The sequence below is a fragment of the Siphateles boraxobius genome, unplaced genomic scaffold (genome assembly GCF_051911475.1).
Source record: "Siphateles boraxobius isolate OS27281-9 unplaced genomic scaffold, OSU_SipBor_1 130, whole genome shotgun sequence".
NCBI lineage: Eukaryota > Metazoa > Chordata > Actinopteri > Cypriniformes > Leuciscidae > Siphateles > Siphateles boraxobius.
The window spans coordinates 6240109-6267201 of record NW_027508734.1 but is presented as its reverse complement, the minus strand read 5'-3'; the positions used below and the strand labels follow the sequence as shown (position 1 = coordinate 6267201).

At 37.7% G+C, this 27093-nt stretch overlaps 1 protein-coding gene across 2 annotated transcripts in view; it reads left to right on the top strand.

The window, feature by feature from the left end:
- Positions 1-27093, top strand: part of fxr2 (FMR1 autosomal homolog 2) — a 36613-nt gene that overhangs the window by 3814 nt on the left and 5706 nt on the right. Inside the window, exons 2-15 of one of the 2 annotated variants that reach the window (XM_077227557.1) lie at positions 813-865; positions 2462-2555; positions 4218-4289; positions 7561-7709; positions 8723-8816; positions 8904-9020; positions 9731-9901; positions 11681-11759; positions 11876-11985; positions 12244-12330; positions 16070-16289; positions 20485-20664; positions 21849-22052; positions 26388-26495. In XM_077227557.1, coding sequence (XP_077083672.1) covers positions 813-865; positions 2462-2555; positions 4218-4289; positions 7561-7709; positions 8723-8816; positions 8904-9020; positions 9731-9901; positions 11681-11759; positions 11876-11985; positions 12244-12330; positions 16070-16289; positions 20485-20664; positions 21849-22052; positions 26388-26495 — 1738 coding nt within the window. Of the gene's footprint in view, positions 1-812; positions 866-2461; positions 2556-4217; positions 4290-7560; positions 7710-8722; positions 8817-8903; positions 9021-9730; positions 9902-11680; positions 11760-11875; positions 12034-12243; positions 12331-16069; positions 16290-20484; positions 20665-21848; positions 22053-26387; positions 26496-27093 lie in introns of both variants that reach the window. The other variant, XM_077227556.1, reaches the window with a different exon arrangement.

Genomic DNA, 27093 nt, shown 5'->3' with positions numbered 1-27093 from the left:
TGTGACTCTAAAATAGGTGTGCATATATGCACTTGAGCTAGTTTTTCTGAAACCAGCCAGTCTCTTCCAAGCAGGTTACATACGGTTACATCCCCGTCCCATATTAGGCATTGTCTGTATGAAGCTAAGCTGTGATGGGGGTGGCGACTGGAGTAAATTGTTTTATGGCAGCTCGGACAGATTTGTGGAGGTAGGAGGAGTGATGGATGAGGAACAGATTTTGAGGAGGGGACTCTGGGTGCCTCCCTCCAACACCCCTATTACGTCTCGCATTCACAAGCTCTCACATGCTACACCTGTGACGTGCTTGTGGCCATGTTTGTGGCACATGTTGCTTTATCAACTTAAAGAATTAGTTCCCTTCAAAATGCAAATTCTGTCGTCATTTACTCTCCCTCAAGTTGTTTCAAACCTGTATGAATTTCTTTCTTCTGTGAGACACAAAAGAAGATATTTTGAAGAATGTCGGTTACCAGACAGTTGATGTTCCCCATTGACTTCCATAGTAGGAAAAAAAATATTATGAAAGTCAATGGGGAACATCAAATGTTTGGTTAGCGACATTCTTCAAAACAACCTCTTCTGTGTTCAGCAGACGAAAGAGAGATACAGGTTTGAAACAACTTGAGAGTGAGTAAATGACACAATTTTCATTTTGAAGTGATCTAATCCATCAATGAATAACAGCACATGGTTTTGCATCACGTTTGTGTCTCACACTGGTTTTGTTAGCAAATGTAACTCCCTAAACAACAGGTACTTGGTACCATGGAGAACAGTGGTGCTGATCATATTTTCTCTTCTTTTTTTAGGGTTTCATCAAAGATGTACACGAAGACTCCCTCACAATAGTCTTTGAAAACAAGTAAGTTGGCCGAGGTTTTCCATGCTCTTTCCCAAAGCCTTTGACGAGGATTTGCTTGAGTGTTCACTCTCTGCCACCTACACAACCAACACAAATATAAAGTTAGCCGAGGAGAGCTTTACCCTGTTTAAATGCAGTGTATGTATCTCTGGGGTCTTTAAAAGTGGCTTAGCAATGGTACTGTAGGCTGCCCTGTTACCAGGTATCTTGAAATATTTATATAAAATATATAAAGGCACACTACTGTTCAAAAGTTTGGGGTCGTTGCGTTTTTATTTATTTATTTTAACTAATTTTAGTAAGCAATGATGTGTTAAATTTGATCAAAAAGTGACAGTAAAAAAATTTGTAATGTTATAAAATCTCAAGTTTAAATAAGTGCTGTTCTTTTTAACTTTATTAAGCAGAACAACGGTTTTTAACATTGTTATAATAAGAAATGTTAGGCTAATTGAGCAGCGAATCATCCTATTATGATTTCTGAAGGGTCACGTGAGATGAGTAATGATGCTGAAAATCAGCTTTGATCACAGGAACGATTTACATTTTAAAATAATTTTAAACATGTCAAATTGTAATCATATTTCACAATATTACTGTTTTACTGTATTTTTGATCCAATAAATGCAACCTTGGTGAGCATAGGAGGCTTCTTTCAAAAACATTTGAAAAGAGTACCCCAAACTTGTAATTTGTAGACATCTTTAAAAAAAAATTGACACTTGTGATCTCCATTATTTTATTTGTTAATTTCATTCTAGTATGAACGTACAAGCATATCAATCTATTTAAATGCATGTAAGATGGGGTCTTATCTGATTTGGCACATCTCACTATCAGCTTGTTTTCTTTGGCGCTTAACTGATAGATCACTTCCACTTTTCCTTTAGCCATGTGCTCCAGAACCTGTGCTAACTCTCTCGGGCATCTGTCAGACAGCTCTTTATAGTTCTCCTTCCCTCTTCCCCCCCCCCATGTCACCCTACTCCTCCCATCTTTATCTGTCTTTTTTCTTCTCTCACTCCCCCATTTCGGGTGGACTGAGATCCATAAATAGCCTGGTGAGGTCTGCAGGCAGGGGAGTGTGGGACGGTAGCCCTGCCATTCTTAGGATGGTTCTGCTGACCCTTGGCCAACCAGGGGCGCTACCATCTCTCTAATACCATGTGCTTTGGATTTTATTAGATTTGTGTATATTGGTGTCTAACTAACTTGAGTTTAGCTGAGATGGTCAAACGGTTTGAGACTGTAAGGTTTTTCGTTAAACTGCTAGTGTTCATGGCATTTTTGTTTTAATTTAAGAGTGACTTATTCAAAGTTGTAAACGTTACATGTGCATTTTGAACCCTTAAATCTCAGTGTCGACACCCCTCCTCCTCGCACATTTACTCCTCCACTAGAGTTATACTAAATTGACACTGACATCTGCCAGAGGAAACGTATACCATTAAACTGTGCTGTTTCTCTCTTTCGGTCGGGTTTGTGAGGGCAGGGTTTTTGGGGGTGGGGCGTCAAAGAAATGAAACTAGAGTTGTACCTGTCATTAGAAAGCTGACTGACAGCTCCGTGTGTGTGTGTGTGTCTTTTTTCGACAAGTTGGCAACCGGAGAGACAGCTGCCGTTCAGTGACGTGAGGTTGCCACCCCCAACCGATTACCACAAGGACATTTGTGAGGGAGATGAGGTGGAGGTAGGGATACATTCACTGAAACCCCAGGAGCACTCCTCAAATCATCACCCTGAAAAAAAAGCCCCCACATGAATCATCACTGGAGAAATAGCCCTTTGAAATACTCTGCTTACAAAACATGTATCAGACTCTCATCTTACATTTACTTTCCTTTGCACTAAACACAGGTCATTCTTTAAAGACAACATGAAACGCCTTTACAACACATTTAACTTTAGTAAGATGACGTACTTCGGAGATAAACGCTGGAAATTATGTATAAAGGGGCTTTATTTATGAGATTTTATCCATTGGATTTGATTGGATGCCCATGCAACCTTTATGTTAGCAGAAAAGTAATTTCAGAGGTGACAAAAGTTGTTATATTTTGATTCTAAAAATCATTTTTTTTTCTTTAGAATGGTGTGTACTAAATAATATATTTATCAATTTTGATTTCATGTTGTCTTTAAGAGTGTTAACGTTGTTCATTCTGATTTATACATCTCCTGTCTTTTCATCACTATGTACAAAATATTTTCACTGCAACACCTGTGTAACTTAAAGGGGTCATGACATAATCAAATTTGCTTTTGACATGTAAGAGGTCTTTGAACCATTAAAACTTCATGCAAGTTTCATGGCTTATAACGTCCTCATTATAAACAAAGCATTTATTCAATCAAGCTCCAAAACGGTTATTTTTGATATTGCGGGATCTGTGACGTCACACGGGCAAATACATTGATTTGTAATGTTATTAACGTGGTTTCAAACCACTTTGGCGTTGATACTGTTTCCTATGGAATGACATTAGCGAATGATAACAGTGGCCGTTTACTAAAAAGCCTTAAAGGTGCCGCCCTTTAAAAACGGATCATGCAGACAGGATCAGAATGAATGTTAAAAATAAATCGTTTTTCTCCATGTATATTTGTTTTTTATGTGTGTGTGCAAAAACCTTTATTAACATTAAAAGTGAACCTCAAGGAAAATGTTAAAATAAAACAAATAGAATGAATAATAAAAAATCCATGTCATGGACCCCTTTAAATTGCAGAACATGACGATATTTGATATGCCCATCTTATATTTGTTCCAATATCTGGTATTGGCTGAAATTAATGTTTGTGATGCCTTGTATCATTTAAAAAATATATTTTAATTTGAATGTTTTATTGAATCTATATTATTATAAAATAATATAGAATTTCATTATCTACTATTTCTGTTATAAGTGTTATTGGTCATAAGTAAATAATGATCTGTTTATTGGTATCAGCCAGAATTTTAATACCGTGCACCTCACCAGCCAGCAGCCACTTTGAAATTGCCAATTTGACGGATTAACAGATTCTTCTTCTACCATCAACAGTCTCAATGAATAATGCATTTTTGGTTTTCAAGTACTAAGTTATTTGGTAAATATATTGTGTAAAATAAGTTGTTCTGCAAATGTATCTACATCTTAATTGCTATCATTATTTTATAATATATATTGGGCATCCTAATCTAGGTATTGGTGTCTTTCGTTTAAGAAATCGGTGTCTTTCCCCCCCTCTCTATCCTGCAACACACTCCTTTTACCATGCAAACAAATACTAATTAATTTCCTGCTTTCACACACACTTACAATGTCCATTTCTTTCAGTGCTTTCCTTACACAGATTCTTTCTCCCACAGGTTTACTCCAGAGCCAACGAGCAGGAACCCTGCGGCTGGTGGATGGCGAGGGTGAGGATGATGAAGGGAGAGGTAAGTCGGGCCCAGGTGAGCAAGCTGTGCACATGAGCAAGTGTTTGATCAGATGTGGGTTACAGGGTCTGCATTTCAAGGGTTGTGTTTCTCATTATTCACGCCTCCGAAATTGAGTCCAAAGTGAATGTATGAATATTGATGAAGGGTGTTTCGGTTCATTTTGGGACTTGCTGCTCCAGTAGGCCTTTAACATGCACATCTGAAGCACTGACCCAGTTACCCACAACCACTAGTGTGATCTCATTTATTGAGTCAGACTGAACCCCCTGGTGATCTAATAGCAGATCGCCTTAAGCTCCAGAATATTTGTTCAGTTTGTATGAGCAAGATCAACAAAGGGCAAAATGTAGGTCCATTTAAAGACATCTCGAATCTTCTATATGGATCCCACTTAAGGTATCAGATTAAAGGAATGGTCTGGTTTCAATACTGGTAATACCTGAATGGCTGCATCAATTAAAGATTATTTAACTATTATTGCCTATTATGCCCTTTTACAAAGGCTTGATTTTGGGGTCTACTACAATAGGTTTTCATTCTTGAATGCACATTATTTTTCACATATTCTCCATTGTTGCATCTCGTCTCTTACCAGTCCGTCAGTAACGCTCTGTTTAGTTCCTGTCTCTGAAGCCCCTCCTTGTGAAAAGCACAGTGTACTCTGATTGGTCGGCAGTGTTTTGTGTTGTGATTGGTCAAGCTCTTCGAGCGTGTTTGGGAAATGACCCGCCCCTTACCATAATCGCGAGTTTCAACACACTACTAATAGTGTTTGACCAAAAATTAATATCACGTTTTTTTTCAAAATTATGACGGTTTTCCGGTTTATGACGGTTTTTTTTTCATGCATAATCAGGTGTTCAAAGCATTTTCTACTGGTTGAAAGAGGAATTACTGCAGTAATTGACTTAGGATGGTCTATTTTACTGTCATTAGTTAATATTGTAGAATAGAATAGCGCCCAATATAACCTAAAATTGTTATTTCTTAACGTTCTAATAACGTTCTTATAACCAGGAAATAACGTTAATACAACGTTTATATAACGGGAGATTTGTACGTTCTAATGACGTTTGAATGATGTTCTTATAACCAAGCAAGAACGTTAATACAACGTTTATATAACGGGAGAATTGAACGTTCTTATAACGTTTTGAATAAGTTCTTATAACCAAGAAATAACGTTAATACAACGTCTAAAAAACTGGACATTTTGAATGTTCCTAGAACATTCAGAAATAACGTTAACGTTTTTATAACTTAATGGGAACGTTATGAAAACGTTCTTATAACCTAAAATTGTTAGCTGGGGAAGAGGAGAGATTCGCTATTGCACTGAACAGGTTTTAAGTGTAGGATTCTCTGAGCGAGAAAATAGACCTATTTTAACAAGAGCAGCGTGTATCTGAGAGCGCGGCACATTATATTCCGCGCGCGAGCAGAGAAATTCGTGCTCGCGCATTATATCAATGTACTTTCGCGCTACAATAATGCGCTCTCGACATTTGACAGGAAAATAACGCCATAGTTCCGCAGCATCCATCTTCCTTGTAACGTAACACCAGAGCACTGTTGTTTACCATCGCCTCGCAGTCGCTGCTTAGAAGTGCAACATTGTAAAGGGTCCGTCTGAAACAGTGTCGCGCAGCGTAACGTTCGTTCCGAACGTTGTGTAATTAAATAAATCGGTATGGCGGTATATTCAAAATTAATATCATTACAAAATGATATACCGGTATACCGCCCAGCACTAACTACTAACCAGGCCTTGTCACTTTATTCTGCGTATGCCTTGGGTGGGAATTATTTAAATGAGGAATATTGTGACGTGTTCGTTCCTGAAAGAAAACTCAAGACTACAATGGAGGCGTTTGTGACACTAATATAGAGAATAACTCTCGCTGGAGGGACATTGCAGACCTTTTTCATGATCAAAAAGCAACATCACACACTAAAGAAAGTTGAATGTAAAAAAATCATAATGAGTCCTCTTTAATACACTTAAATTAATACTAATACACTCTACTAACACTGCTTAAACTCCTCAGAGCCACTGTTTATTGTCACATGTTCCTGTTCAAACCTGCCTCTGGACACACATTTAGGCTAATTAGGTTAAGGCAGCACATGGGTGACGCAGACTTCTCATATCATTCCCTGTCTTCTCATTCCTCCTGCACACTTTACTCTTGATACTGGGGCAGTCGAATAATAGGACGAATTTAGACTTGACTTTTGACTGCATTCTAGGTCATTGAGTGTAGTCGCGTGTTACGCTGATATATGTGGCTGCTTATTATAGGGTTTGTTTTTGGGCAGGAAGGGCTGTTCCCTGATTATCTTCAAATATAGTTTCTTCCTCACTGCTTTTATTGCTTTACAGGCAGTAGATACTTAATGTTGTCTTAATGCTTCTGTCTGCAAGATTGCTTCGGTCTCACTGAGCGTGTGCTGTGCTACGTTGTCGGGATAATTCCGGTTCAACGGGCTACGCGGAAGCGATAAATAATTATTCATTATACATTTTTAAGGCCAGATAAGTGGTTTGTTAAAGGTTTGGTTTGTAAAGGACTATACGCCTGCGCACATATATATTCAAACGCGCAATATTAGGTTGCGTAGTAAAATTTAGCTGGACAATAACTTTCTGGAGCTGCTGTAAAGCCAAAACAATCTGTTACTGTAATTTCCTATTATCACTGTAAAGCTGCTTTGAAACGATCTATATCTTTAAAAGCGCTACATAAATGAAGGTGAGTTGACATGCTAACGTGTCTCATCAGAGTGACTTATTACTGTCATTTTGAGCTAGTGGTCTAGCACAACAAAACCGTCTTTGAGCAGCTTCAGTCTGTTTGCTGTGTCTTTAAAGTGGTGAGGCTGTGAAAGAGGCCATTGTGACTTGTGTGATAAACAGTCAGCTGGTCATTACTGCAGTGCAAAATAAACCCAACAGACCCAGAATCATCTCGCTTATTGCATGGATAATTGCCAAATAAGTAAATAAGTGTGAGTTTAAATTTTTTTTTTTTTGAGTTTAAATGATTTTATAAAATGGTCATAAAATACATCTTTACAGTCATTATACAAAAATATTTGTTCCCAAAATGTTGTTTGACCAACCAAAATGATTCCACAGAGTAACAATTGGTATAATAATACAATTTAACTAGCTACCCTAAACGATTAACAAGCATAGGTTAGCATGCAGATATTTTCATGTGTGTGTGGTGGGCATTATCTCTTTTTTTTTATTCCGTCCGTTCAGTTCTATGTGATCGAGTATGCAGCCTGCGACGCAACATACAATGAAATCGTCACATCGGAAAGAATCCGGCCAGTCAATCCCAACAGCCCCTCCTCTGAAAACTCCTTCTACAAAGTCCCTATTGCTGTACCCGAGGATCTCAGAGAAATGTAAGTCACATGTTCACAACTTTTTTATTGCAGTGGTTCTGTGGGGTCGCAGGTCTATTCTGATGGGGTGGCACACAGCTAAGGTTGGGTAATGTTCAAATTTTAGCGATTTGGATTCTGCTTATCGATTCCCAGTTTCGATTCCAATATGGTAAAAAAAAGTTGATTAACAGTAATGAGAGACGACAGTAGGTTTATTAGGTATTTATTATTTATTCATATTATATGAGAGGTGGCTTTTTGTGCCATGCACAGAAAACGCATGCCGGATTCAGTTCTCTTTCATGTCTTGAGCTTTAATGGTTTAAAACCACATTGAATTTTTATTTTACAAGTATCTGATTCCTGACTAGAATTGATATTCGATTCCCAACTCTAGCTGGTCTTTTGAAATTTATATTAGACTACAGTCCAAAAGTTTGGGGTCTGTATAAAAAAAAGAAATGCGTTTATTCAGCAAGGATGCATTAAAATGATAATTTATATAATTGTATATGACCATTTATTATTAACATTTATAAAATGTTTCTTGAGCAGCAAATCATCATATTAGAATGATTTCTGAAGGATCATGTGACACTGAAGACTGGAGGAATCATGCTGAAAATTCAGCTTTAATCATAATATTTAACAGTTTTACTGTATTTATCATCAAATGCTGCCTTAGTGAGCATAAGAGACTTACGACCTCAAACCTTTTGAATAGTAGTGTATATCTGCACATTTTATTGTTCTGTCTACTCTACATCTATCTTGCTTCCTCTAAGCAGTATTTTGGTTTAAACTTGTCTGTCATTTTATCTCAGGCTAACCAAATTAAGCCAATGTGAACAGACGGTGCGATGATGCTTAAAAGCCATGAAAAAAAAAATCTTTGCATAAAATAAAATACGACCCAGCTTATATGAACTATATTAAGACTGACAAGCAGAACCATTGCTTTTATTGATTTTGTAGTTTGTAGTTTTGGAAGAATTGTTTGTTTATTTATTTATTTATTTTGAATGATGCAGCTGTTTAACTGAGAACATCCACAAAGACTTCAGGAAAGCAATCGGAGCCAACTGCATCTTCTACAACACCTCTACACACCAACTGATTGTCCTGGTCGGTGTTGAATTCTTATTTCTGTTCTCTTTATGAGACTGAAATACGCTCCGTTGTGTCTGAAGGTGTTTGTCTGTTTCTCCACAGTCCACAAACGAGTCCACGGTGAAACGAGCATCTCTACTGAGTGACATGCACTTCCGGAGTATTCGCACCAAACTCATGCTGATGTCCCGTAATGAGGAGGCCACCAAACACTTAGAGGTTAGCAAATATGGGATTTTATTTAATTTACTACCATTTGATACTCATTCCCTTTTAAATAGGTTAGCCTGTCCTAAACAACACAATAAACATGAAGATATAATAGCTGGTTGAGATTATTGCATTGATTGTTAATAGTATCAGTTTGACCGATTAACAGAAACAGTAGCTCCCCCTTGTGTCAGTGGCAGGCTTGATAATGGAATTTGTAAAATGGTTTTCATTCAATTGAGTAAATATTGTAGAAAAATAATTAAATATATCTCTTGCTGTCATTAAATTGTATCGTGTGTGTATATATATATATTGCTATTATTTTTGGCAGCTTGGTCTGTGGATATCAGTATAGGCATAAACCCATGTAAGTTAAGCAATAGTTAACTTGATTTAGTGCTTGTACAACAATGTTTTACCACAAATACCAATTCATTAAGTAATCAAACTGAAGAGCTGCCTGTGCTTTTTTTTATTTGGGTAGAGCAGATTTTTTCCCCCTGAAGCGCCACAATTTGTGGGAAGAATTCCTCTGCAGTTCAAACTTTGTTCCCCCGTTGATTGTTTGTGCAGTTTTCTTTCTGTACAATTTTTTTTTTTTTTTTTGGTAATTATATGCCTGTTCCTGAAAGTGATCCTGGTTATGCTAGAATCCCCATGTGGTTTAATTGACAGACATCCAGCTCAACGTGTGTGTGTTCTTGTGTGTGCCGCAGACAAGTAAACAGCTGGCGTCTGCGTATCAGGAGGAAGTGAGGGTGCGTGAGGATCTGATGGGTTTGGCCATCGGTTCTCACGGCGCCAACATCCAGCAGGCCCGCAAAGTTCCCGGCGTCACAGCCATTGAGCTGGAAGAAGAGAGCTGCACATTCAGGATCTACGGAGAGGTCTTCATATTTTTTTTTTTAAGAGCTTTTTTTAGGGGTGTAACAATACATGCATTTGTACCAAAAAAAAGTTAATTACGAGTCTTTCGGTTCGGTATGCTTGTGTACTAAACGAATACAGTGTTATTTTGACCCCCTGCATGTTAGGGGTTAAACGACTTTTGGGGTTTTAAGTCGACATTTGTGATTTAAAGTCTAGTCTGATGACATCATTAATGAACAAATAAGCCTGAACTTCGAGCTGAGACTCGAACGCGTGTTTTCTTCTGCACAGCTATGGCATATTGGCACAGCGCTCCTACATAACAGCTTATTTTTTATCAGTTCTTGTGTCTTTGGGTTGTCATATTTCTCACAGATTTCCGCTCGTTCTAAATCAGATACAGAAAAATTAGCACAGTAAAGATTACATTTATATATATGCATTAATAGCATTAGTGCGTGCGAATTAATTCTACCTGGCAGCGTCTCTTTACTAATAGTGAAGCTGTGGGTACCAAGAAATATATGCTAGAACTTTTCAGTTTCTAAACTATTTTATTGATAAATCACAGAACAGAGTTGACAATACATTTCTACGCTACTGAATGTTTCTGTGTGCGCGCGATCTGCGCGTGATGTGCAAGCTACTGCCTGTTTAGCCGTGCATTAGTTTAGAACGGTGATTTTTAACTTTTTAAAACACTCATTCACCTGATCAAGTTTTTAGTATCCAGATGGTATAATCAAACACATCTTGTGAAGAATGTATTTCTCATTTTAACTGTTGGAAATGAAGCGTAAGGGGCCGTTCATTCACATATCGCGTCTTCAGCACTCTCAAGATCATTATTTCAGAAGTACGCGGCAAGCACGCTCATAATGGAAGCGGTGCGGTGCGCTCTTTTTCCAGGCGCACCTCTGCCGCGGCGAGATGACATCTCAACTTTTCAGAATGCAGCAAGCGCACCGCAGGTCATGTGACAAACCAACCGATCAGCTTCAGCCTTTCCGTAACAACATCGAAAGCTCGGCCGAACAGCTGATCATGGCTGTACAGGGCGGGTTTTTATCTCTCTTCTCCATAAATATATCTAGTAGTAAAGTTAATGCAAGGGCTAGAAATCAATTAATCCTTTATTAAACCGCCCTCTATAGGCAATGATCAGCGTAGTTGATGTTGTCTTGGAGAAAAGTCTCCCTTTCTTGCAAATGAAGCTCAGGAAGTCAAAATAAGACTTTATTGAACAAAGCAACAACGTTGAGATGACAGTCACTGCATCTAAGTACATTTTTCTAATCTGCTGTTTGGCAATGACCATGCAACTTAATTTTTTAATCTTTCTCTTTAATTGCGGAATCCTGAAGTTGATATCTTTTTAAGAAACAATCTTTATTTTTTTTTATTCTTAAACATGTGACATGTTTTATATTAAGCACTTGAAACATTAAATCTACATGGCTTGTACTAGAGTCAGATGCATGTTGTCCTCAGAGCACAACTTGCACCTTATGTTGTACATTTCGACAAAGGATTATCCTTTGCAGACTTCAGTGCACAAGTGGCAGCGTCTACGGAGGAGCGTCAAATAAACGGAGCGGATAAGAATGGGAGCGCAATAATTCTAATCTTATTCTAAAGTACTTTGCTAGCACATTTTGCATTTAAAACCGAGGTACATAGCGAACCTTCATTTTGTGTACCGTTAAACCCCTAGTTCATCTGGTCCGGTTTTATAAAGACGCATGTAAGGTGAGTGACGGCAGTGTTTTTGACGGCTTTTCTCTTTCTGACTCAAGACCCCAGAGGCAGTAAAGCAGGCCAGAACTTTTCTGGAGTTTAAAGAGGATTCCTTCCCGGTTCCCAGGAATCTCGTAGGTGAGTTGGTTTTTGGCTTCCCAGACTCATTTCATTTGCAATTCTGGATGCAGTTTATTTGTGGACCGACATACATTCTGAAAATGTTCTTACCCACTGATTCTCTTTTACAACAGGCAAGGTTATTGGCAAAAACGGCAAAATTATCCAGGAAATAGTAGACAAATCAGGTGTGGTTCGGGTCCGGATCGAAGGGGACAATGACAAAAAGCTGCCCAGGGAGGAGGTAGGCAGACAGGGGGCAGTCAGAGACAACACTGTCAGCAGCCAAGAGGTGAATGAGCCGCCCACCTGATACAACAAATACAGATAAATAAAACCTCAGTGAGGAAAACAACACATTATTAGGAACAAGCTGGGGTTTTTTTTTTTTTCATGCAAGTGTACTCACATTTTGACATGTTTTTAACCTTAAGCATCTGAAATTGCTTCTGATTTTACTAACACCACAAAACTGCTATTCCTCCACTTTTTTGTTTTTCAGGGAATGGTTCCCTTTATCTTTGTTGGAACCAAAGAGAACATCAGTAACGCCCAGGCTTTGCTCGAATACCACGTGGCCTACCTTCAGGTTAGTCACCAGTAGGGTTGGGTGCTGAAACCCGTTACCTAAGTAACCAGACTGAATCAAAACGCAGATTTTGGTGCCTCATTTCTGTACCACTTAAATCCCTCAGCTGTCGGTTGAAATATTTGCACTCTGGTTCTCCGAAACGGACGCAAGCATCATCAACGCATGTGATCGCTAGTTAACCCTTTGACGCGTACGATCGTTCACACCAGTGTGATAAGAACGTTTAGATCACGTGATCAACTTCGTAATTCAAATCTGCGTTCGCGCGTTGGCTGGCTGGCGCTGCAGAGACAGACACACTCAGCACTGTTATTTAACCTATCACAACTATTCTGGGTTTTCAACCACATAAGGTTTATTTTAGGTTTCAGACATTCAAATACACATAATTATTAGCAAAACAACACTTATAGTTTGTATGGAAGAGGCAAAAACAATCCTTTCAATTATAAATCGATGACCTGTTTAGATACAGATTGTGTATGTAACTATAGAATTTACTATATTCTTCTTACAGTTCTTCAGCCACTTTAAAGTATTTCAGGAGAAGTGGATGAATTGACGTGTTGACAGACACAATTCTCTGATCTGCGGTGCTTGGCCTACTAACATGGGGCCATTGTGTGTTATAGATCAACTAACATGAATGATCATTATAAAGGTTTTTTTTAAATGACAAACCACATTCACTTATGTATTTAAGAATAAAAATATCAGCCAAAGACTGACTGACATGTAACACAACCAATCATAGTTTTTGTTTCCGCGTCATGTTTAGTTTGAAAATGTGAAGTCGACGTCCCTACCATAACAAACCGGCGTATACATCTAATAAATTAATCATTCAAGAACGTTGTGCAAGTTTACTGCAGCAATAGAGCCGAACTCACATACTTTTGAAATCCAGCATTCAGTTGATCCTGATAAGAGCTCATTGTCACAGTTGTAAACATGACAATGTTCTTCTTCCACGAGGGGTTTCACGTCACGGCATTTAAGGTGATGTGTTTTAAAATAACGCTCACCTTGTGCAGGACATGAAATAAGTCAGGAGAGGTGTCGTATTTTGCCAGGGAAGGCAAAAAAATGTGAAAAGGATTGCTGGTTTGTAGGATACCAAGAATACAGACTTTGCTGTTGTTGTACTGTAGTGTTTTTTTTGTGTGTGTTAAATTATTGAAGTTGGGTTAGGTGCCTTAGGTTTTATTGTGAATTTATGATATAAATTTGTTGTTTTGTATTTAGACTACGGTACTTATATTTTTATATACTTCAAAATTAATATATTCAATTTATTTTTTTCATTAAAAAAACATTTTTTTAATGTCATTCACCATCGTTTTGAAGCTCTTTTTTAAAAAGTATCGGTTTAGGCACGGGTACCGTTTTAAAATTATCGATATGGCACACGTATCGAGACAAAAACCCCAAACGATACCCAACCCTAGTAACCAGTCATAAAAACTGAGGTTTGTCCTTTTTTGCACATGCATATTTCACCTTAAAGATGCAGTGTGTGACTTTTAGCGACATCTAGCGGTTCGGTTGCGAGTTTACACTAAGGGCTCAGCCCGCCGCTCACCCCTCCCTTTCAAAGAAGCTACGGTGGCTAAAACGGGACAAACATCGTCGTCTGAGACGGCAGAGAATAGCCAGAGTAAACCAAGTTTCTGTACCACAGTCCATTATAAACCACATCATGGATAAAGTTTACAAAGCCATAGTCAGGTGAGGATCAAGGGTCTTAATACGTAATATAATAATAGTAATTAGTTGATTGTCTCACAAACGTAACCAGCACATTTCTCCCCACATAGCAAACCCATAATACAGCGAGGGAGAAGAACCACATGAAACTATGCAACTATATATTTTTTCTAACAGGGTAGTAAAAGTTTAGCTGGCTAATATGAGCTGTTACTGTGGCTGAGCTGGTTAAAGTGTAAGCCTTGTTTATACTGGACGCGTCCGCATGAGCCCAAAGGTGCGTGCTGCAAAAATAACATGATTGTAACAGCGCGCGCGCCTCCGCATCCCCTAGACACCATTTACTACACACAATAGGCTTTTTTTCTCTGATTTTGGAAACTCGATCGACTTAAAATGCTTCCAAGATCGACGGGTTGGTGATTCCTGTAACTGTTTTACGGTCAATGACAAGAGTGCTAATCAGCTGTCTCACGAACGTAACCAGCACATTTATCCCCACACAGCCATAACACAGCGAGGGAGAAGAATTAAGTTACATGAAACAATCCAACTACATATTTTACACCACTGACAAGGGAAAAGTCACTACTCACGGTGTTCATGGCTAGCTTCTAGCTTTCTGCGCCTTCTCTTTCAAGGTAGTGAGGAAACGCGCTCTGTAACGCTGTTTGTTCCCTGTCGGCTACGGTAGAAACATGACGTCACAATATGTCGACCTTCATAGAAGGGGATTCCCGCGCCTATGTAGATATAAATGCCTCATTCTAAGGTAATAAAAACATTACTGTTTATTAAGTAAGTTCTTTATACACCACTGAACACATAGTTATGGATGTCATATTGCATTTCTGTTAATAGATACTCAACATTTTTACACATTGCACCTTTAAGGGTGTTCAGCTTCGGAACTGATTGCAGTTGCTTAAGGGTGTCTGGAACTCGCATGTGTTTGTTCTGTTATTGTTCATGTTGATACATTATTTTCAAAATAAAATTGCACATTTTCATTGTACCGCTAAAGATGTTTTAAATTAACTTTGGTATCTTGACTGGTCAGCTGATCTCTGCTTTCATGAAAAGCTGTTGGTCACCCTTAACCACGAACTGACGCTAAAAATACCCCCATTGGGGCAGATATGGTTGGGCAGGGGGCAAGGTGTGGATTACATGCCATCTACTCCTCTCAAAATAGACATTTCCCCTCTCCGTCCCATCCCAGCTCTACCAGCGTGGCTCTTCAGCTGCTGTTTCAAACCGCCAGCTGTCACATTCTGATTTGACACCCGCACACGTTTACAGACATGTTGCATCTAGTGAAAACCCACTGCGATAAATGCTGTCTGTGCAGATAATCCTGCTAGACTGATAGCAATGCTAGAACCGGCAATCATTTCAGCAGCCGCCGCCTCTATTGGAGAGACTTTAAGTGGTTTACTGATTTTTTTTTTTTTATATTAAAACAAACAAATAATTGAAAATAATAATAATTATAACTGGTTACTTTATTATTTATATATATATGTATGTGTATGTTATTATATTATAATAATTTATAATATTATGTTACATACATACTGTATTATATGATCATATATTATATTGTCAGCAATATAAATAGCATGTTTAATATTCCCCCATTTGCTGGACAATGAAAACCAGTGATTATATTTTATTATAATTTTATTTATATATATATATATATATATATATATATATTATGATAATTAGGGCTGTCAAGTGATTTAATTTATCTAATTACACGATTTAATTTATCTAATTGCACGATGTGGCGATTAATTAATCTAACCATTATTTTTGATATATATTATATTGTCTTATATTGCATATTTTATTATATTATCATATATTTTCAGCGATTATTCATAGCTTGTATAATTTTTCCCCTTTTGCTATTTAACAATGACAACCAGTCTATATTCTTTTGTGTTTTGGGACAGATTTCTGTGTGTTTTCTCTAACTCTGCATATGTAGTGCCTGACGCCTCTGTTTCTCTGTGATTGACAGGAGGTAGAGCAGTTGCGTCTGGAGCGTCTTCAGATCGACGAGCAGCTCCGTCAGATTGGGGTGGGTTATCGCGCAGCCCCCAGCCGCTCGGGGTCAGGGGTCGCTGGTGAGCGTGAGCGGGGATACCTCACGGACGAGAGCACTAACTCTGTGCAAACCACACGCACCTACGGAGGAAGAGGACGTGGACGCAAACCTAACAATGCGTACTCTGGCTATGGTGAGACTGCAACTCCCATGATGCTCCTCTGTCTTGAACAGTCCATCTGATCCTTAAGTCCGACGTCAAGCGTCACTGTGTACGGGTCTAAACGCTCTATCAGATTTCATAACCAAAGTAACGGTACTAATATACACTCGTTTTTAAAACTACTGAAGAATCATGATCTTAACTATAATCTCCATACTGAAATTCCAGATGTCCAGATGGCGATTCACCTTTAATGAATCATTAATAATATTAGTGTCAAGGACGCCTTGAGTCCAGAGACTGTAGTATATACATCGGGAGTTTATAAATGTGTAACATGATTAAATGCTGCTCAAAAACGACTGTCGTTCTCACTTGAAACAAGTGGAGGCTTGTACCCGGAAACACTATCCCTTACAAGACGACTACAAGCGGAAACATTTCAATCATATCTGTATCATCAGAGGTATTGGTACAAAATACAAATACTGGCTCATGAAATGTAACAAAATAAAATACAAAATACTGATGTGAAAAATGTATTTAAATGAAATACAAGTAATTAGTATTTTGAAAATACAAAAATACTCCCACAATAATCTTAAGTCTTTTTTTATTACTGAAAGGTCAATAACACAAATAGTAGCAATAACACAAATATGAGAAATGTGTAAATTCAAAATGGCGAAGTAGCAAAATAAAAAAGTATGGGCATTTCACTAAATCTCTACAGGGCCTGAAATAGCTCCCTCTGACGTAAATGGCATGTATAGCTAAGTTCACATCAATGGTGTGGTAAGCTGCCCTTAATAGCAAAACATGTTTGATGTAGGCTACGTAGCCATATTATCACCGTTACTCTACTCGTGCCTTAAAGGACAAGTTTGGTATTTTACACTTAAAGCCCTGTTTTAAGATCGTTTCTGATGAAATAGAACGGTTAAGATTGAAATTTGGACAAATGCTGCTGTCCCGAGAATTTTCGGTTTCTGTGTTAGCACCTCCACAATGGTTTCATATAGGGATGGCCCGATACCATTTTTTTTTCAAACCGATACGAGTACGAGTATTTACATTTGTGTACTTGCCGATATCGAGTACAGATACCGATATTTCTACCACAAAAGTAACTATAGGCTCCCAGAAAAGAAGACAGAAGACTATTTTAGAACACAGGTTAGAAGACTGTTTTTATTTTCTTCTCTGCTTGTTTTAACAAGTCTAAAAATAAATAATAATGAGTAAAATAATAAATGTATTAACACACAAACCACTGTTAATTTAACATAAAAGCAAGCAGTTACTGCGTGCATGGTCTGACATGACTGAATGCGCCCAAAGTGCGCTCCCTTAATAGTCTAATTCCTAAAAAGCTGACAGTTCATCGCGATCTCACACATCTGTTATTACCAATGAAGCTGACTGCACAATGAATCTTTCATAATATCCACACTTTGTTTGTTATAATTCGAGGATTTGCCAGCATACAGAATTCAGCACTGAACAAAAAAGTTTTGAGCAGTGAGGGGAGTCTATCTTAAATGCTTCTGATTAGCCATTGCGTTCAAGAAATCAACACACATGTCTGTGATTGGCTACATCGCTCAACGCTGCAAACATATTATGAATAGAAACTCTGGCCTGTAAATCGTTTCTATTTTGTTTTAGTTGTTCTTCTTGCTTTTCTGCAACAGATGAATGAAAATCTATTAGTTTTAATATGTTGTATTCATAGATATTTCTAGTTTGCAGGAGTCCCGCGAATCGTTTTATTCTCCCGGAACCCGCACACAGAGTGAGTGCATTACCGCCCGCGCCCGCGCTCGGCCATCAGATCTAGTGCCGCGCCGCACTCTTTTGCGTTGGGAGTGCACGTCCCTATGCCTCAGTTCACCTCGACAAAGCACTCGCGGCGGCCAGTTTCGTTTCGCAAAATGTACGTGGTATCGGCGAATTTTTATGAGTACGAGTATATGAGGACAGTATCGACCCGATCCCTGATGCCAGTATCGGTATCGGGCCATCCTTAGTTTCATAGGGGCACTGGAACAATCATTTATAAAACGCATTAAACTTTAGTTTAAAAAGACGTAAAACTCACCGAGTGGTCTGGGGTGTTCACTGATATGCTCACACAAAAATCGCTGCAAAAGATGCTTTCCAACAGGTGTTTTACCATTCGTTGTAAAACTGTGGACCTATTTTTCCAAACGCCTCGCAACCGGACATTCTTCCGTTGAGAGCTTGAATAATAGACACTCCAGCCCAGTTGGTGGCGATAATGCACCTTTGCCAATGTTTGGATAGCGTAGCCTACAATACCGCGACTGGAAGACTACAGAAAGAATACAAACAACCCCATTTCCGTTTCCGTCAGCGGATTAATACCTTACCTCACAGAACAAACAATACAAGTCAATGGAGTTGGACAAAAACTACGATAAAACCTGTTGGAAAGCATCTTTTGCAGCGATTTTTGTGTAAAAATAACAGACAGAGAATTTTCGTCACAAAATCAAAATTCCATTTTAATAATTATATATATGATTAATCATATTAATCATAATATGTGTGGGTTTGTTTTACACACGAGACTCTAACTGCCCTGACCGCGTATGCCTTTTCCATAGTAGAATCGCGCGCAATTACTGAAAAACAATAGGATTGATTATTTTATACAAAATCAATATCAATATTTCTCATATGTAATGCGTTTAAAAACGTGTAAAAACTGCAGATGGATGTTTTATTGTGAAGATTTCAGTGGAGTTACGACAGACGCGCTGTTTCATAATGGGTAGGGCCTATGATGTCCTTTTATGAATGACAACACACTGCATTGATCTCATAAGGCACATTATTTTCTCTATAATTCCGTTCAGTGTGCAATATGTGTGTGTGTGTAGACTATGTAGACTATATTTTTCACAAAACACTTTACCTTAATGCCGTTTTTAAGAGTTCAAAACTCATTCACTTCTTGGATTGAGCCCGGTCTACAGGCTGTCACGTGATTTTCGTGCATCTAACCTGGACACTGCCATTGCCAACATCAGACCGAAAATATGGCAAAATCATTTAAAATGCTGATTTTTCTTAAGCATTTAAGTATTTGAAATACTCAAAATACACTCCCTCAAATTTTTGTTACAAACCACATTTTATTTTTTCCACACCTGCAAAATAAAGATTACAAAATACACTAAAGTAATTAAATACGTATTTAAAATACATTTAATTGAAATACTGCCCATGTCTGCGTATAATGTATAATAAGATGTACAACAGGGTTAAGGCACCCCTGTGTAAAAGGCATATTTGCTTTTTAATTTCCTCTAAACCACTAGATGGCACAAACCCTCCACAGCTCTTTTCTCCACACCTGCCTGTCACCCTTCACCACGACGTTTGTCTGATTCTTGACTCAATCACTTGCAACAACACAGCGTAGATTCTGCGGCAAGTTGATCTAATGTTAAATTATTATTTTTTTTAAAATGTTATTAAGAGGTTATTTTGAACAAGCGTTCTTTTGGATATTAATTCAGGTGGCTTTTTGCTTCATGCCAATGGGCTTTATATGAGGACTTTTGACTTACACTATTTATAGGGTTTTTTAAACAAATCAAACCACTTATAATAATTCTTTTCACAACAAAATGTGTTGCTTCATTAATGTCCTACAAAAATCTTTATTTTCTACAGTCATACAAAAAAGCTAACGTCTGCTTTGTGAAGATCGCTCGTGCATGCGATTCATTAATATACAATTGTTTGATTTAATGTATTAATTTGTAGTACTTATAATTACATAATTTTAAAATCTTTTTTAAATTATTTTTAGGTCAGTAAACTAATTAAGAAAAAAAAGTAGAGATCAAGAATGGTTTTGGAATCGGATCGTGAGACGCTAAAGATTCCCACCCCTACTATTCATATAATGTATATTGTCCTTTATGAATACCCAACTAGGTATCTATCCTACAATATTTTTGTGAAAAGCACTACAAAAAAATATATCCATCGATAACCGTGACCCTATGATCCTGAATGGCTTCAAATACAACCTGCTTTTCACACAATTGTCGGAAGTATAAAAAATATAAAAACCGGTGTTTATCAGCTGAATGCGTGTAACGTTTAATTTTGATCTGTTCAGAATCTCTCTGTGGCTGCCAGCTACTAAACACTTTTTTTTCTTTATTTATCCTTGTCATCCTCGCAGGAACAAACTCTGAGCTGTCGAATGCGTCAGAGACTGAAGAGATGGGGGAGCGGGAGCTCAGGCCCAAGGGTGTTGGATCAGATGATCGGGGCTCCAAGCGTGGAGGTCGGGGCCGTGGCTCCAGCGCTGGCAGGGGCCGAGGAGGACCCGGGCCCCGAAACACTAACACCATCAGCTCAGGTAAATCACGCTTGTAATTAATACAGAATTAAAGAAAGTCTTGGAACCTTTTATAGCGCATATTCTTTTTTGTAATTATGCTGTAAAATATTTAATCTGGTAGAAGTTACTCAGTCATGACTCGTGAGTGAAATCTCTCTTTCTAATAGTAATAATAATAAATTGTCATCTAGTAAAACAACTGAAAGTATCGTGAAAATTAAATTAGCAAAAGTTGTGGGAACTATAGTTTCTAGAGAAATATATATAATTGATATTGTTCTTAAGTAAAATTTTTGATTTTTGCCGGAAAATTAATCGTTTAGATTAATCGGTAAATTAGTTGATAGATTAATCGATACAAAAAGTCGTTTGTGGCAGCCCTAGATAATGTATAATTAATATTTTTAATACTTATTTTTTATTATCATTGACTTTCCCCACCAGCATTTTTTATGCTTTCTTGGCCCCCCAGAATTTTCTGTTGTATAAACATCTGAACATGCAATATATCAAATAAAAGAACAAATCGTCTGCTTTAAAACGACAAACAAAAGGCATTTTATTCTAGCTCTATGCATTCCTTTTTATCAACACTAGAATGTGGGTAAGTTTTTTTTTAAAAAGCAACCAAAAAAAAAACAAGCATAGAAAATCACTTTTTTTTCTGACTACGTCCAGATGGGATTCAGAACGATGATCAAAACACAGATGGAGTCCATCAACACCCCTAAAGCTTCACAGTCCTAGATCTCGTACTGGGTCGACATTTCATTCAGTGACATTAGGCAGTTTTGATTTCCATTCCGTTTAATGTTGTGGATTGTGTTATTTTACATGTGCATAAGCAATGCTTTATGTTTCTCCTTCTCCTGTGTTTTGATCTGTACTATTTCAGAAGATGTGTAATAGCGCCCCCTACCGTATAACAGTGAAAACAGTGTTTCTCATGCATTCGGCAAACCAATGTACACTTATGTCACTGATTCCTCTTGTGCTGGATTAGACACTTCTCTGAAGTAGAAGCTAATTCAAAAAGGTTTTCCTATAACTAAAATAGTTCCTGCGGTGAGAACACACCAAAAAGCGACTACTTCTGCCAATAATTATAGGAACAATGAAAACGTTCCTCCGGTGCGAAAGCCCCTCATGCAAACTCCTGCCTCTCATGTTTTGTGCCCTGCTGATCTTCTGTGTGTTTCCAGTGCTCCGAGATCCAGACAGCAACCCGTTCTCTCTGCTGGAGGGAGACGGTGAACTGGGCGGCGATACAGACGCCAGTGAGAGCATGGGCGGCATCGACCGCAGGAGACGCTCACGCCGTCGCCGTAATGACCAGGAACCCAGCCTTATGGATGCAGCCGCTAACGAATCAGACAGCCAGGCGGCCACCAGTGAGAACGGACTGGGTATGACACAATTCCAGGTTATTTTGATGCGCACAGGTTGATTTAAGAAGAACATTTGAGCTCACATAATCTGACCCGGTGTTTGCATAGCAGTATTAACTTTTTTATTTATTTTTATTGGTTTTCCCTTTTCTTATCTTTAGTCAATGATATCAGTTATGGGTGTGACGATACAGTTAGCTCATGAGAGGATACACTATAATGGGTTCATGAGAATGAGATGAGCCTATTTTAAAAAGCACTATTTAAGAAATATTCCATGACAGGGTGTCCACGGGTCCTTAAGAAGTCTTAAATCAGACTTTTATGGCCTCAAATTTTTAAAATTATTTTTACTTATGAAAGGTCTTAAATTTTCGATGGCAATTTGACTTAGACGTATCTAAATGTTTTCCCAATTAAAACTATCTAATTAGCATCCTTTTTTATTTATTATTCTATCTTTGTGGATTTGCTCGTTCACGTGACATTTCGCGTCACATTCGCGGCAGCATTACGTCTGTCTCCTGCGCGCGAAACAGCAGGAGAGGAGAAGAAAGCTGGTTAATTTCAGTTCAATTGTAAGTTCATTCTTTACGTGCGTAGTGGTGTGCGATGTGTATTGTCTATTATGATATTGTAATCATTTTTTTACTTTAACTATGTACGAGGGAGCACTGCGAGCTGACATCGCATTTGTCTCTCTTGCTTGCTTTCACTGCGTGATGTGTCAGTGCAGTTATAGGTATATGTTCGCTAATTGACGTATAAAGTTTTTTGTATTTTATATATCATACGTTATCATCATACAATATTACATCAGCAAGAGGGCTGTTTTCCCGTGCACAATAGCAAATACGATATTTATTTTATATAACAGTTAAATGAACATTGTGAGTTACATTTTATAAACAATATTGTCAATATAGTTTGTTTTCCCTTTATTTTGCTGACGAGAATTTCAAAATGAAACCGTAGCAGAGTCTCAATGCAAAAGAAAGCGATGTCTTGACTGAAATCCGCGTTTTGAACAAATCATTTTAACGATTCAATAAACAATCACTTTCACTTCCTGAATGAATCAGCTGTTTGAACAAATCATTTTAACGATTCAATAAACAATCACTTTCACTTCCTGAATGAATCAGCTGTTTGAACAAATCGGTTGATTGAGTGACTCCCAGAGACAGTGACTTGCCGCCGCCTACTGGTGGTTTTAGTTTCACATTTAAAGCTACACTGGGTAACTTTTTTAGTTTATTCTTAGCTAAAAACACTTAGTTCTTTCAAAAAATATATGTGCTCATTAATGTATATTTACTTCGGTCAAGTAATAAAGTATTCTCGTGAGTGTATAATATGCCATTGAAAATACATACGGGTAAGGGGTTCTAATGTCGGTCGCCATGTTGCGCCTCCATCTTGAAACTACATTAGCCAAAGAGGGACATACCTGTTAATTCAAGCTTCGCCTTTCGCGTTTTAACACTCGATGGCACCGTGTCGAAGGTCAAGAGGGTGATTGTCACATCAACTGATCTCTGATCACGGAGAAAATGATATAGCCTACAATGTAAACTTTGCCTTACGCTAGTGATGTCGTACAACATACAGAATAACGATAGCACTGATAAAAGTTACTTTACTAAGATTAGCTTGCATTCGTTTGGGAACCTGATAACTGATGTTAGCAATGAAATGGTAAAAAAATAACGAAAACATAAAACTATTATTCATTTTACATAGATGTCATAACCTATAAGTTACCTTACAAATTAAATTACTGCAAATTATAATAGTTTTCTAAAATAACCTCATCACTTGAAGGAACACTCATGGACGAGGTCGAACTGGAAGCCATGTTAATCTTGGACTACATTGGCCACCGTAGGAGTTAAAACAAAATCGGAATTGAGAGGAACAGAAACTAATTTTCACTGGATGGTCATAATCCCTTTCACCGCTAGATGGGGGTAAAAATCACAGTGTAGCTTTAAAGTACCCTGTATTTAAAATGTTACAATTAGAAATCAGTTCATATTTAAATATTGAATGAAGAATTGAAAGAATTGAATATCTCATAGCTTTATTTATGCAGTTGTAAATGGAGTGTAAATATATTAATGCCAGTTCTGATGCTTCTGTGTCTCCTCTGCACTGCAAAGATGGATTTTGTTTTATTGATTTAATTTAACTGGTAATAGTGGTATTGTGCTATTATTGTAATATAATTTGAATGTTAGAATTTGACATAAAAGGTGATGCATACCTCGAAATAAAAAATAAAAAAATCCATATCTGGGTGAAAATGCCCCTGGAACTCAATTTAAGGTTGCAAATATTGCCCTTTAATAAAAAAATGTTAATTTCTTTCACTGCTGTGAACTGACCACTGCATAGAATATGAAAAATATGAATATCTTCGTGAGTCCGCTGTCAACAACAGGCCTAAACCAGCCATGGTACCAGTACACCAACACATTCAGTAAAATATCATCTAATTATCAACACAACTTTGAAAATATTGAGACATATTTTTGTCAATATTGCACACCCCTAATGTAAGGTATTAATTTTGATTTCTTCAGGTCTTAAAAAGCCTTAAATTTGACTTTAAAAAGTGTGCAGATACCCTGCATGACAAAATATGGCTGTAAAAATGGCAGTGTTTTATTCAACTGAAAGTCACAAAATGTAAAACAATGCAGTTGCATTTGACTTATTAAACTAATCTAGGGCTGTCAGTAACGATTATTTAATCGGGTAATCAAGTAATTGGTCAATTATTTTGACAATTGAGTAATTTTATAATATGTTTTTGTGGTAATATAAATAGACCTAAGTGAATACCCTTTAAAATGACTTAAATGACATGTATAATAACAATGACGCTATAATAATTGGTTTACATAAAGAATCAAAAGTGATTTGTGATTTTATTAACCAAGACTGTTAAAAAACAATGAAATATTCATCATTTTATAAACAATGAATCAACTTATGTACTGTACATTATGTATCATAACAAATGTCCTCAGAGGGTGCCAGTGGCCTGGTAATTGTTACACAGCATGTTCAAATCCTTGTTTAATATTAAAATTAGCCTCTTTACGGTAGAGATTCAAAGCAATTGTAATTTCTTGAACAAGAACACGTAGACATCAAAACATGCAAACTTTTGACATCGTGAAAAACAGTTCACATACTGTATTTAGAAACATATATGTATTCTCCTGTGATAGTGATACTGTGATAGTCTACTTTCTGAGGTGCTTTATCATATGAAAAATGATTTATTATGATCTATTACATTGTTCATGGTAAAAAGGTTTTGCCAAACTCAACTCAGTCATGCTGATATTTCGTGACAAATATCGCCACGTTTAAATATCTTTAGATCCTGTGGCACGTCATCACACTCCTAAAGTCAGTGGTATGCAATGCAGCAGCGAGTGTGTTTTCTGTGAATCTCGCCTCATTTCGTTCTCTTGTGGTTATTGACCTTCACCTCGCTACTTTTCTTCTTAACGTTGTTGTTTTAGGGGGGATGTTTTTTTGAAGCATGTGGTTAAGTGATGTGCAGCTAATGTGGTCAACTGACATACTTCCCTTTCATGATGAACATTTACAAATACATTATTATAATCAGAAAAGAGATCTACAAATCAGCTGAATTTTGATTGCTTGGTTGTAACGCATTTAAAGCCTGAAGATTACAGTTACAACTGTATAGTGAAAGAGGAAGTACGTCAGTTGACCACATTAGCTGCACATCACTTAACCACATGCTTCAAAAAAACATCCCCCCTAAAACAACAACGTTAAGAAGAAAAGTAGCGAGGTGAAGGTCAATAATTAGTACATGTTTTACTGGTATTTTTTTATTCTTAGTTCATGTAGTTGACTAATTTTTTTTTTTTTGTTAAGGGTTTCCTTTTTTTGTGTGGAAATAAGTCACCAAGGCTGCATTTATTTCTTCAAAAATACTGTAAAAAGATAATATTGTGTTGTTGTATTGCAGGAGTTCCCTACTCATTTAGTCACGCATTTAAACACTTGTCAATCCAGAAACTTTGTGTTGTACTTAGCATGAAAAACTAAACTTGTATTCAGATTGCGAATGAGTAATAAACAAGTGGCAAAAGAAGAGCCTCCCTTTATAACCACTGAGGCTGTCAATCTCTAAAGTGCAAAATCACTGAATTCTGCACTCTCGTGAAAACTCCTGTTGTATTCAAAAAGAAATCCACATTAGGAAAGCCTTTTGGAAATTTGCTTGATTTAATTTTGTAGAAATGCCTCAGAAGATTGGCCCCCTTGCGTCTCATGCTCTCTTTGTCTCCTCATGTCTCCCAGAAGAGGAAGGCCGGCCTCAGCGCCGCAACAGGAGCCGCCGGCGCCGTAACCGTGGCAACCGTCCCGAGGGAGGATCCACCAGCCGGGACAGACAGCCGGGTGACACAGGTGAGAGTTGGAGGGGTCAAGAGAATCGACGCACTGCACATTTCATAAAACCTTTAGGGTTATTTTCCTCTTTATTATGCAGATTTAGTAGAGCGTGACCGGATTGGGTGGGATTGTGTTGCTGACCAGATTCAATCTCGCACCAGGGCTCTTATCTTGGCTGTTTTGTGCCTTATATAGTATTCAAGCTTCTATTTTTAACAGGCCTATGTTAAAGGACTAGTTCACTTTTTAAAAAACTTTTGCTGATAATTTACTCACCCCCATGTCATCCAAGATGTCCATGTCTTTCTTTCTTCAGTCGAAAAGAAATTAAGGTTTTTGATGATACCATTCTAGGATTTTTCTCCATATAATGAACTTCACTGGGTACCAAACGGTCCAAATGACAGTTTCAGTGCAGCTTCAAAGGGCTTTAAACGACACCAGACGATGCATAAGGGTCTTATCTTGCGAAACGATCGGTCATTTCAAAAATAAATAAAAAAGTTTAAGTTTTATAAGCACAAATGCTCACCTTGCTCTGTTCTGTGATGCGCGTTCGTGACTCTCCTGATCGAACTCGTTCATCACAATGAACAAATCTTTTTTCGAGTCA